Source organism: Chenopodium quinoa, unplaced genomic scaffold (assembly GCF_001683475.1).
Source record: "Chenopodium quinoa cultivar QQ74 unplaced genomic scaffold, ASM168347v1, whole genome shotgun sequence".
Classification (NCBI taxonomy): Eukaryota; Viridiplantae; Streptophyta; class Magnoliopsida; order Caryophyllales; family Amaranthaceae; genus Chenopodium; species Chenopodium quinoa.
In genome coordinates, this window is record NW_018745281.1 from 1,492,565 (window position 1) to 1,504,273 (window position 11,709).

The following is an 11,709-nucleotide window of genomic DNA, read 5'->3' on the forward strand; positions in this document are numbered from 1 at the left end:
GAGTTTTGAACAAAATGAACTCAATCCACTAATCCAAAAATTAAAAGAGTTTAATTTAAATAATTTCGAATTAATTTATTCGCCCTTTGGTAAGAAGCATACATAATTGGTTTAACACATGTTAAATCTTAAAAGTACGTTGTAATGAGAGTCATTTCTCATGAAATAAAAAGAAATATTGATCTCTTTGCATTCGCTATCTCTCATTCGAGTTCATGGAAAGAGTTTAATGATTCAAGTATAGAAGCCTTTTTATTTTTACTTTTTTATTCACCCAAAATTAGTGGTTTTCTAGTCTATAATCACTACTTGAATTCGAGATTTTCGGCCGTATAAAATTGCTACTTCAAGTAGTTGCGGTTCTTATTATAACGCTACTTGAGAGAGTGAGGAGGAGAGAGGAGGTCCTTATTATTATTATTTAAAAAAAAAAAATTACACAAGTATAAAACCACTACTTCAAGTAGCAATTTACTTAATCAAAGCCGCTACTTTAAGTAGTGGTTCTTGCTTAGTAAGTAGCAGTTTTATAGTTCGCTACTTTAAGTAACAATTTCTGTTGAGTAGCTCACTATTGAAATAGCAGTTTTCTGCGAAAACCCAAAAAAAAAAAAAAAAAAAAAAAAGGGCGGTAGATTGAGACTATTTAAAAGGAGGAATCATATTTGTATAATTGGGGTATATCTTAGTATATAGCATCGAGGGAAAGTAATTAAAAACAGGAGAGTTGCACTGTTGTACTCCCTTTGTTCTTTTTTGTTCTACTGACTTTCCATTTCGAGCCATGTTCTACTCTCTTTGCTTTATTTATTTATGGCTTACCTCTTTTACCATCTTATCTAAACTCCACAATAATTATACCTTTGCATACGCCATCTATTACTTTATTCACCTTTTTCTTACACGATCCTACATTTTTACATTCCCTCTCTTACTTTATCTTAAACCCACTAACATTATTCAATAATTTCTTAAACTGAGTATCCACAGTAAGTGAGTACGAGTGGAATATAAAAGAATGGAGGTAGTACCGTAGTATTTGGTAAGTTGGCAAGCCATCATCGTTGGTGTGTCGTTAACCAGAAATTTTGATGGATTGTTAGTGGTTTTATCGATGTCGATGTCGACGGTGTCAGGTTTAGGATTGTTGGCGGAATTTGTAGATGCGCTAAGGACCTAAGGTTGTTCGTGTTGTTGTTGACTTGTTGCTGCATTTTGTGAAGTGTACGATTCTATTATATTTGTGTGGACAAACTCACCGTGAATCCGTTACACACAATACTTTTATTAATTTTTATGTTGTATTTTTAAATTTTCTAAAAAAGCTACTCCGTATTTTATATAATCAAATTTAATTAATTTTAAAATTTAACTTTGTAATCCTAATCCTAATCAAATTTAAATTCAAAAATCCATGTACGACTCTCACTTAGGCCCTGTTTAGTTCACTTTATTTTTGCTTATATGAACTTATCTGATCTGGTTTTATCTAATCTGATCTTATTGTCTGATTTGACCAAACTTTGACCTTAAGTGTACGATAATCTTTAAGGAAAAAATATATCAAGCGTGATCTTGTTAGATACGTAATAATGTGTATTTTATTAATATGCAATTTTTATAATTCTTTTCATTACGAAATTAAAGATATTTAGCGATAAAAAATCTAATATATATAAATAAAGTAGGCATTTTTGGAGAGCATTCGAAGCGCCATGTAAGCAAAGGTATTATTTTTTAACCAATAAAAAAATCAGATTTTTATTTTAGTTTAGATTTAAAAAATTCACTCGCCACCTAGATAAAAGTGACGAATTAGATTTGATATGTCTCCAATTTTAATGCCACGTAGATTAAAATCCACAAATTAAATTATTTTCATGAAAAAAATAAAGTAAAAATCCAATGATATAGATAAACTACCTGTTCTTCAAAAAGATATTATTAATTAAACCACTATATAAACTACATGTTCTCCAAAAAGATATTATTAATTAAACCACTATACAATCTTAAAACTATTGAGGTTACTGGCCACAAATATAATTATTTTCATGAAAAAAAAGTAAAAATCTAATGATATAGATAAACTACATGTTCTCCAAAAAGATATTAGTAATTAAACCACTATACTATCTAAAAACTATCTTGATGAGGATACTAGCATATTATTGAAATATCTTTGATTAAAATGATATATGATAAATAAACACCCACTACATATAAATTATATGACACAAAACACAAATAATATCTTACTCACTATTCGTAACCCAAAAAAGTAAATTAAAAAATACTTATAATCATATCACTAAACATATCTTCCATTATAAGATAAATTTTGATGGTGTTTACGATAAGAAATAAAAATTGTTCGTTAATTAATTAAATTAAAATTTGTCATACCTATCATTGTAAATTGACGCATCATACGACACCAACAAAATTTCATATCAATACAAAACCAACTCAAATAAATGTTGTGTTAGTAATTTTGTGTCAGTTTCTAATTTAATCAGAGAATTAAATTCGAGCAAAAATAATTGAAAATTCAAGGTACGAGTTTCTCGCATGTTTGATGTACTAAACTTTTGCAAACAAGATAACTTAATAAGTTTGGATATGGTCCTATTGGACCAGGAGGTATTTCTTATAAAATATTTACCTCTATTAAATTTTTTTTGAAACCTCTTTAGTTTTTATTGTAATTAATTAACTTAATTTCTTATTTTAAAGTACAGGGTGATTACATTCACGCCTCAATTAAATCCACTTTGTTCAACCCTTTCGTCCGAAATTGATTGAAGGAAAAGTTTACACCATTAGATACTTTTCAGTCGTTCCAAATAAGAATTGAATCAATATCGCGTTGTCAGTGACAATAAAATAATGATTCAATCTTTTCAAAATACTGTTGTCCGAGCGAATGGGGATGATGAAAAAATTTCAATGCATAGATTTGATTTTATACAATTACATTCTTTAGGTCAATTTCACAACAAAAAATCACTTCCTGGTAAATGTATTGGTTTATTTTATCTATTGTATAGAAGATAAATGGTATGCATGTTTTTTTTTATTATTTTTAAATAATTCTTCTTACATATATTTATTTTATATGTATCTAATATTTTTTTGTTTTTAGGTTTTTTGTTTTTAGGGAGAAACGAGTTCAAATTAAGCTTTGAAATAAAGTTTTTGTTGAGTTTACGAAATGGAAAATTCAACTAATTGATTTCATCAAACCTTTTCCTATTATAGTTACGTCAATGATGGTGAAAGAGTTTAATGGTAATTTAAGTTTATTATTTTACTTACTTATTATTTTTATTTATCTAGCTATTTATTTATTATTATTACTTAATATACATGTACTTTTAATCTAACCTCTTCGTCATCAACCAAAATCTATAAAAATGTAGAAGTTCAGGTCTTAAAAGACATTTGGAAGTATGATTTCTATCTTTCAAAATTCTTTTTTTGGTACATAGCGTATGCTTTTTATCGATAAATTGATGTTACTGCTACATATAGAAGACACTACTAACACTATTGTTTGAAGATATAATCAAATCTGTTTGTTGCTTTTGGGGGTCCATTATGCAAGCTTCGAAGTCCATCGACTCTTATAATTTATATTTTTTAATAATTTTTTGTTTTTTTAGTGAAAAATCGAAAAATAGTACTATTGGGAAACTTGAAATACAAGGTACTTCTATGGACTCAGAAGAAATTATCTCTAAGAAGATTGATATCTCAACTCTTATGAATCACATCCAAAAAACGGTTGAAAAGTATTATATTAAAAATACTATTTTTATAATTTTGAAGCATTATTTAATAATTAGATTTATATCGTACAAAATTTATTTGTATTTAATGAATTCTATATAAATTATAGTAAAAAAAATATTAAACTTTAGTAATTTTGTCTGAAATTATTAAATAATATAAATCAAATAATTAAAAATCTTAGATGAAAAAACCGTGCATCGCATGGATTCCCATCTATTTGCACATAAAACGATGATTTGATCTGAACTTATTTTTCTGATCTGAACTTATTTATTTTGAAATAAGTAAAAATAAATTGAACTAAACGAGACCATAATTATTGAAGGACCCAACTGTATTAAGAATAAAATTCATGCATTAAAATCAGATGACGACAATTTAGAACCAACAAACTGCTTCTCCTCCTCACGAAATTTCCTAAAATTCCACCACTATTGACCATACCTTGTCTTACACGCCCTCGTTTTCTCTCTCCCACTTTTCTGTTCTTTTGATCCCAATCTTTTAATTCGGGTAATGTTATTAGGAATTTGCTTCAGTTTCATGATTACTCCGGTTTAATTTTATATTGATTGCGAAAATTTGTGTAAGGTTATTCAATATTGCGCTTGGATTTTGATTTTATTAATTTTTTAGGGTTGTTAATTATTGACTTCCACTGTTGAAATTTGGGAGATTTTGTGTGAATTTTGTGCCAATTGTTGTAGAAATTGATGAAATTATTGCTATATTTCCTTTACTGGGAATGTTATGAGAAACCCCTTTTTTGTTTAGATATTGGGGGTTTTAAAATTTAGGGTTTAAGAGGAATTGGTTGATCAATTGTTGCTGATTTCTTGTAGCAGGCAGGGATTAGTTACTTGAACTTTTGAAATTTCTCCTTGATCAATTATATAATTGGTCTTCTGGGTTTTGATTTTTTAATTTGATTGAGCTGGAATTATTGCAGTTTGAAAGTTTGATGTTCGAATCTTGATTACTGATGTTTTAGTTGTTACTGTCTTGTTGTGATCATTTTGTAATCTGATTTTTGTTCATAAAGTTTCATCACATGGTATTTTAGCAAGTGTGCAAGTTTTGTTGACATATGTTTTTTTGTTTGTTCAGGGTTGGTTTGTTCATCTTTCTTAGGAGTTAGTTATTACTGATAGCTGAAATGGCATCACTTTCCGAGTCATGGATGCGGGAATATAATGAAGCATCAAAGCTTGCGGATGAAATAAACAGTATGGTCTCTGAGGCAAGTACTCTACCGCCAACTGGAACACAGACACAGCGTCATTTTTCTGGTACTCGTCGTAAGATTACCATATTGAATACTAAACTAGAGAATTTGGAGTCACTTTTAGCAAAGCTCCCAAGCATGCAGCCTATGTAAGTATATAAAGTTGACAACTGCTTTAATGATTATTGTTGGATATGTCGTGCATTGCTAAGCTGCAACATGCTTCCCGGACCAGAATTTTTAAAGTTGCTCACACTTTGTCTCCATGTTTACCATAATTGTTTTTTAATTAAATTCTTTCAGCGGCTCATTGTCACTGGTTTCCTATGATATGATTAGGCTCAATGTGATGTCTTGAAGATGAACTGCTTTTCCATCCATTTCATATCAACATTCTTTTTGACCTTTTCTTTGGTGTCATGATTAACTTTTACCCTTTTTAAATCATAACCAATATATGTTTATGACAATTGTAGAATTATTCCTGTCAAAAAGGAAAAAAATTTGTAGAATTATTTTCATTTTGCAGACCAATGTACTCTCAAAGGTTACTAGTCCAAGTTTCAAATGTTGACCTTTAAACTTTCAAAGTCAAACAAGTCTTCTATGCCATAGATAAACTGGCACGTAAAGGAGCAAATAAAGCTCCAATTACTCTTGTTTTCTATGCTTTGTAATTTTCTAGAAGCCTTCCATTTTGTGAATATGTGCATAGATTTCTTCGCATTATTTTGTGTGTGAATCTTTTTCGTTTGATCAACTATGAGTAGAATTTTGGGGTGACAGCAAGCTGGTTTATGCCCATGAGGCCATGACTTTCCTTACTACGATGAGTTCCTGAGTGTTTAGCCTATCATCTAACTGTTTTAATTGCTGAGCATTTCCTTTAAATGTTCAATACTTTAATTGTCTTATTTCAATTGTATTCTTGCACTAGAATCAAAAGATGATGAAATATGACAAACTTATTTTTGAATTAAGAAATGTGGAAACAGATAAAGATAATCAGGATTCAGGAGTAATTGTTAAATACAATAAAACAGCATAAAACAGGATAAAAAATTTACTTTTTTATTGGAAGGGTTTTTTTTTTTTTTTTTTTTTTTTTTTTTTTTTTTTTTTTGGGGGGGGGGGGGGGGGTGGGGCTTGTTGTCTGGAGCATTGGTTACTCTATGGTTATAATTAAACTGGACCTTTTATTTTTAGCCTGGATTTTGTATGTTCTCTGTATCAAATCAGCTGGTGAAGTTTATTAATTATGAAGTGTAAAGTAACTTTGCATGTCTTGGATGTGAATATGTGAAGCTTTCGTGACTTGATGTAGATCAATTGTTATGCTTTTGCATAAGTGTGTTTAGTGTGTTCTAGTCTGGCTTATGTAATATTTATTATAGTTTAAGGTAGCCTGGTTATTGGACAGGGCTACCCAATGGCAAAAGGGGTCGGGCTTATAATTAAAGGGTTTTGACCCTTTTAAATTTAATGGATAGGGTTTTTATAGGGTAATATCTTATAGGGCTTTTATAGGGTCTCCAATTAGAGCCCAATAATCAAAGAAAAAACTATTAGGTAGTCCAATAAGAACTGAAGAAGTTCCACTATCTCTCTCTAATTCTGAAAGGTTAGTTTCTTTTTTATAGGGTCTTCAAATCAGTAAACCCCTAATTCTCAACCCCAAATCCCTAATTTCCTAGATTCAGTCATATTCCCCAATCAAATTCAAAGATTATCTCCATCATCGCTCTGTCTTCTCTTTGACACTTCTTCTCTTGCTCTTTTCGACAATGGATACATCTACTTCTAAAGGCGAATTATTTCAATCTATTTCCAAAACAATGATGAGGAGATCTGAGGAAATTGAAGGTAAGATTGTAATTGTAGGGCTCTACACTTTGGGAGATTTGGGGAAGATGAAGAAAGATGTAGTGGCATTGGAGCCTCTGCCAAAGAGCAGGGATGGAGAGTGAGAGAGGAGAAGAGAGAATGCGAAAAATGAGTCATGTAAATTTTATGGAATTTATATTTTTTTTGGAAATTTTTTGGTAAGATTTTGACTTAAATTGAGGGAAATAGGAATGAAATGGAATTGATTCTACTGTATTTTGTTGGTGAAAGAAAGAAGGATCAATCTTTGAATGAAATGTAGGTTGAATATTAAAGGTCTGTCAATGACCCGTTTAAATTTGCACTAATCCTGACCTGACCCTGACCCACACCGACCCGCACTGACCCTCCCAATAACCAGGCCTAGTGTAAGGATATTTTTCATTTGTTACGTTGTGGAATAATAGTGGACAGTTAAATTTGTGCATAGGCTTGAAATTTTTCTTTGGTGTATTTACAAGTGAAATAAGATTTTTCATGTAGAGTGCTATGCATGAGCCACATAGGAATGCCTCTGGTATACTTTTTTTTGGCAAATATGGGTCCCTACAGAATTCACGGGTTTCCTGGATTGTTGAATTTAGTTGCACCTGCATACCTGGTTATATGAAGAAAAAAAAAAAGAAATCAATGATGATTGTCAAAATCTTAGGCATGACAGCTGAAAAATTTTGGAAGCTGATTTTGACTTGATTTTATCAATATATTAATATATTAAGCACTATCTATTTATCAATATTAAGCACTATCTTTGTTAAATCATTATCACTTATGGGTTTAAATGTATTTACAAGTCCTGTTCTCCAGTGTCCTTAATTATTATCCTATTTTTTGGTAGTGTATTCCATAGTACCTTTTATTTGTTGATCCTTTTACTTGTCTGATATAGAGATAATATATTGCTTATGCTATCACATTGATGCAGAACAGCAAAAGAGATGAATAAGCGCAATGACTTGCTGTCAAATTTGAAATCTAAAATCAATCAGATGGCAAATACTCTCAATTCATACAGTGCTGCTTACAGGGACCGTTTACTAGGTCCGGATGTGAAGTCAGACGATGTAATGAAGAGAGCATCTAACATGGACAACCATGGAATTGTAGGCTTCCAACGTCAGATTATGAGAGGTATGGAAAAAGAAGTTTGCATCTATAAATATATATATACATATTTGTTGTACACTCCTTATCTTAGCTCTATTGTTTGTACAATCACACCTCATTTCCCCCTTTATCCCTAAGCAGAGCAAGACGAGGGCCTTGAGAAATTGGAGGAGACTATAGTAAGCACAAAACATATAGCACTAGCAGTCAACGAAGAGCTTACCCTTCACACTAGACTCTTGGTAATGTTTTAGTATGGTTCAGTTTTTGTGGCATAAGTTCTCCATTGTACTTTCTCTGTAGGCATAATCTGCTGCGTATAATAATAACAATACTTTACCTTTACCGAATCATTGGGGTAATAACTTTTTTTTAAACTTCTGAACCTAAATCCTTTATTTGTAGGATACTTTGGATGATCATGTGGAGTCTACAAATTCTCGCTTGCAGGTAATTTTGTCTTTGTACTTTCATACTTGTTTATTTACGTTCGCTTTCGGTAAAGTAAGCTGCTTATAATTTTCTTACCTCTTTGTTGCTTGTAATTAAAAAGTGATTTGTCTGAACATCTTAAAACAGTGATTGCAATGTAGACTTTAAAAAATAAGTGGGAGTTTGTTTCACTTATGATAATATAATGTTTGCTTTGATCTGTATTCACAACATTTGGCTGTTAAAAAGCTTTTTTTTTAAGTGTTATTGTGGACTTTGTCCAGTTTCCAAGTCAAGTTAGATCTAAAAAAGCTTTTGGATATTGAATGTAGTATATTCAATATGAAAACAGCAGTTTTGCATATATGTACTTAAGAGAATTTTTTTTTTTTTTTTTTTTTTTTTTTGGAGCTGTCAAATTATTTCCTTAAATGTATTAATCTGCCTGCAAATCTAGATGTCTGGGCCTTGTCCCTTGTTGGTTTTAAACAAACTTTCTCATTCATAGAAGCCTTATTGTATTCCTGTGTAACATGTTACAAATGTTGATAAAATCTCCCAAGTCCTACCTTAAGATGGCGAGGCATGTGTGAGTGAGTGTACTGATATGATCGTTATGGCAACCACAAATATTATACTTGTATTGTTCTTTTTGTGGGCATATCTTTTGATATTAATTAGCCATTTATACTGCAAATCCTTTATGTTATGGGTCTAATATCTTAATTGAAGCTGATTTTTTTGTACTACTACACATTTGATATTCCTCCTTTACTGGAGTGATTTATTGGGTGCCAAATCAATCAATCATTGCTTATAATTATTTCCTAAGGTAGCTTGTGATAGTACTGGGCTACTATTTGTTGATGACCTGAGAACAGAGCAAGATGTTAACTGATGGCAACCATGTTAAATATTATGATGTCCAGTGAACTGCACACACAAGTGAAAAGTTTGGTTGGATGAACATCAGTTTCAATTCTAAACCTTTGGACTTTATGTGCCCCCCTGTATTCTAGATCCTCTGTTTGTGACCCCTGGACATTCTTTATCTTTGGTTTCTTCTTAATGAATTTTTTGACTTGTTGGTGCTCAACCAGAGAATGTGAGACCTTCTTTCTCTTTGGGGCTTTCTAAATCTCTCCACTTCAATATTCAGTCTTTTGCATATTGATTAGTGGATGGTGATTTTTATCTTTTGGGTTTTAATTTGTATTTCGTGACATTTGGAACAGCGCATTCAAAGGAGATTGGCCATATTTAATAAACGCACCAAGGGAGGTTGCGCCTGCTTGTGTCTATTGGTTGTCTTGATCGTGGCTCTCATCCTTGTTGTATTGGCACTGATCAAATATTTATAGAATTATGTTCGGTAAGCTCAATCAGTCTTGTTCATTTATGAGACTCTAATATGAAGTACACTGAATTGTGAATTTCTCTTTCTTTGTTTTGTGATGCCTTCCTTGTTTTTGGTTTTCTCTGGTGGAGATTGCCCTTTTACAGTAATGTGGTTCCATTTTTAATCTCTCGTATTTTTGTATTGTAGGTCCTGGGTAGCATATTGATCTCGAAACTTCACTGGAAGTGTTGATATTGGGATCTGCAAATGAAATTACCGCTCAAACTACCTATATGACCTATTTTTGCAATGATTGTGGATTGATTGCAGATTGGACAGTCTCCATGAATAGTGTGTAAAGTATGCATCTTTCACAGTCAGCAAATTCCACCCTTTTGTGTTATCTCTCTTAGAGGGCGCAATCTTTTGTCAAGTTAAATCTCAGCATCTGCTGAAGTTGTATGTGATGACCATCTTACTATTAACATTGGCTTCTTTTGCCCGGAAATTGTGCTATTTCAGGAATTCTGAAATGGTGTATTAACTCATCTATCTTTTAAAGTAAATATGTTCATTTTATCTTTTGTCGCCTTACAATGTGTATAATGTAGTTATGTAGGCATAATTACTCCTCACCAATATGATATCAAAACGGAAGAGATGCATAATGTAGACATAAGGGACAGTGAGAACAGAGAAAGAGTGCACCAAACCCTAAATTGGAATTTAACAAGGGGAGATAGGGGGTTACATCATTCCTGTACATCGTTCAAACAATATTATATTTTTGCTTGTGCCGTTCCACTAATGATGGAAAACCTACCCAAGAGAGATTGTTATATGCACTCGGGTGCACAGTACACCCATGAACATTTTGTTCTCATTTTGATAATTGTTTTTCAATTAATCTTCAAATGAAAGCAAAAACTAAATTTGAGGCACGGTACACTCGGGTGTGTAAAATATTTCACAAAAGGATGTGCATGATACATTTTGGATTTTTGATTCCATTACCGTGGTATAAAAGACGGCTAAATTCAACGTAAATGTTATCCATTCTCATTACTTTCACCATCATTACCCGACCAAACTCATTGGTCATCACCTTAAGCTACCGTGGTTAATTTTTGCTCAATTTGATAATAAAATGGACAATAATTATTAAATTGAGCAAAATATATCTTTAAGGCCAGGTTCATATAAGAATCTCTTTTCACCGCTCCTAAGAACCATCTATCACCATAAACACCCCCACTAACAAAATTTATATGATCACCGTTATGAAGATTAATCAACAAAATGAAAAGAAGAAATCCAAATTTTTCATGTTAGCGACAAAACAAAAAATCATTTCTTTTGTAAATTCGTACCTTATCGGCTTATCGTGTCTACCTTTAGAAAATGAACTTCAATTGATAGTTTGTTACTAACTTACTACTTTGTCACAAAATGCGGTGATAAAAATGTATCATTAGTGTTATAAAAAATATACTTGTATTTAATACTACTACAAATCTATCCATTTTTTTCTATCTAAATTAATTCAAAAGAAATTATTAGTAAAAGTTCACCCTCAATAATCAAAAGTGACACATGTAAGGGATTGTTAGGAACAATAATTTGAGTTCAGAATTACTTTACTTAAACACAGGTCGATGAATTGAATAAAATTTTAAAAAATCATCATAAAAATTTGATTATTCCAACTTAATCAAATCTTAATAGTGTTTTCTTAGTTAGCTTTAATTTTTTTCTTAAATTTATATACATGGTATTTTGAAATAGAGTTCTACGAAATACTTGTAAGTTTGACATACTCCATAAGAAAAAAGTACGTTCTATAATTATCCAACTCTACATTAATATTACTGTATATCGAGGTAACTTTTATTGAAATTAGGGTAAGTTTTAGGTTTTTTTTTGATAA

General features: G+C 31.2%; 1 protein-coding gene across 3 annotated transcripts; it reads left to right on the forward strand.

Annotated features, from left to right (window-relative positions):
* Positions 1 to 4,153: 4,153 nt before the first annotated feature.
* On the forward strand, positions 4,154 to 10,366 carry LOC110711522 (syntaxin-51-like). Of its 3 annotated transcripts, none has more exons than XM_021889929.1 (7): positions 4,154 to 4,308; positions 4,903 to 5,169; positions 7,830 to 8,035; positions 8,153 to 8,253; positions 8,417 to 8,461; positions 9,679 to 9,815; positions 9,990 to 10,366. In XM_021889929.1, the coding sequence occupies exons 2-6, from the start codon at positions 4,952 to 4,954 to the stop codon at positions 9,802 to 9,804; spliced, it is 696 nt and encodes a 231-aa protein (XP_021745621.1). In that variant the 5' UTR covers positions 4,154 to 4,308; positions 4,903 to 4,951; the 3' UTR covers positions 9,805 to 9,815; positions 9,990 to 10,366. The 3 variants fall into 3 exon arrangements, with proteins under 3 accessions (XP_021745621.1, XP_021745622.1, XP_021745623.1); XM_021889930.1 differs by having other exon boundaries at positions 4,159 to 4,381; XM_021889931.1 differs by lacking the exon at positions 4,154 to 4,308 and adding an exon at positions 4,312 to 4,386.
* The last annotated feature ends 1,343 nt before the right edge of the window (positions 10,367 to 11,709 follow it).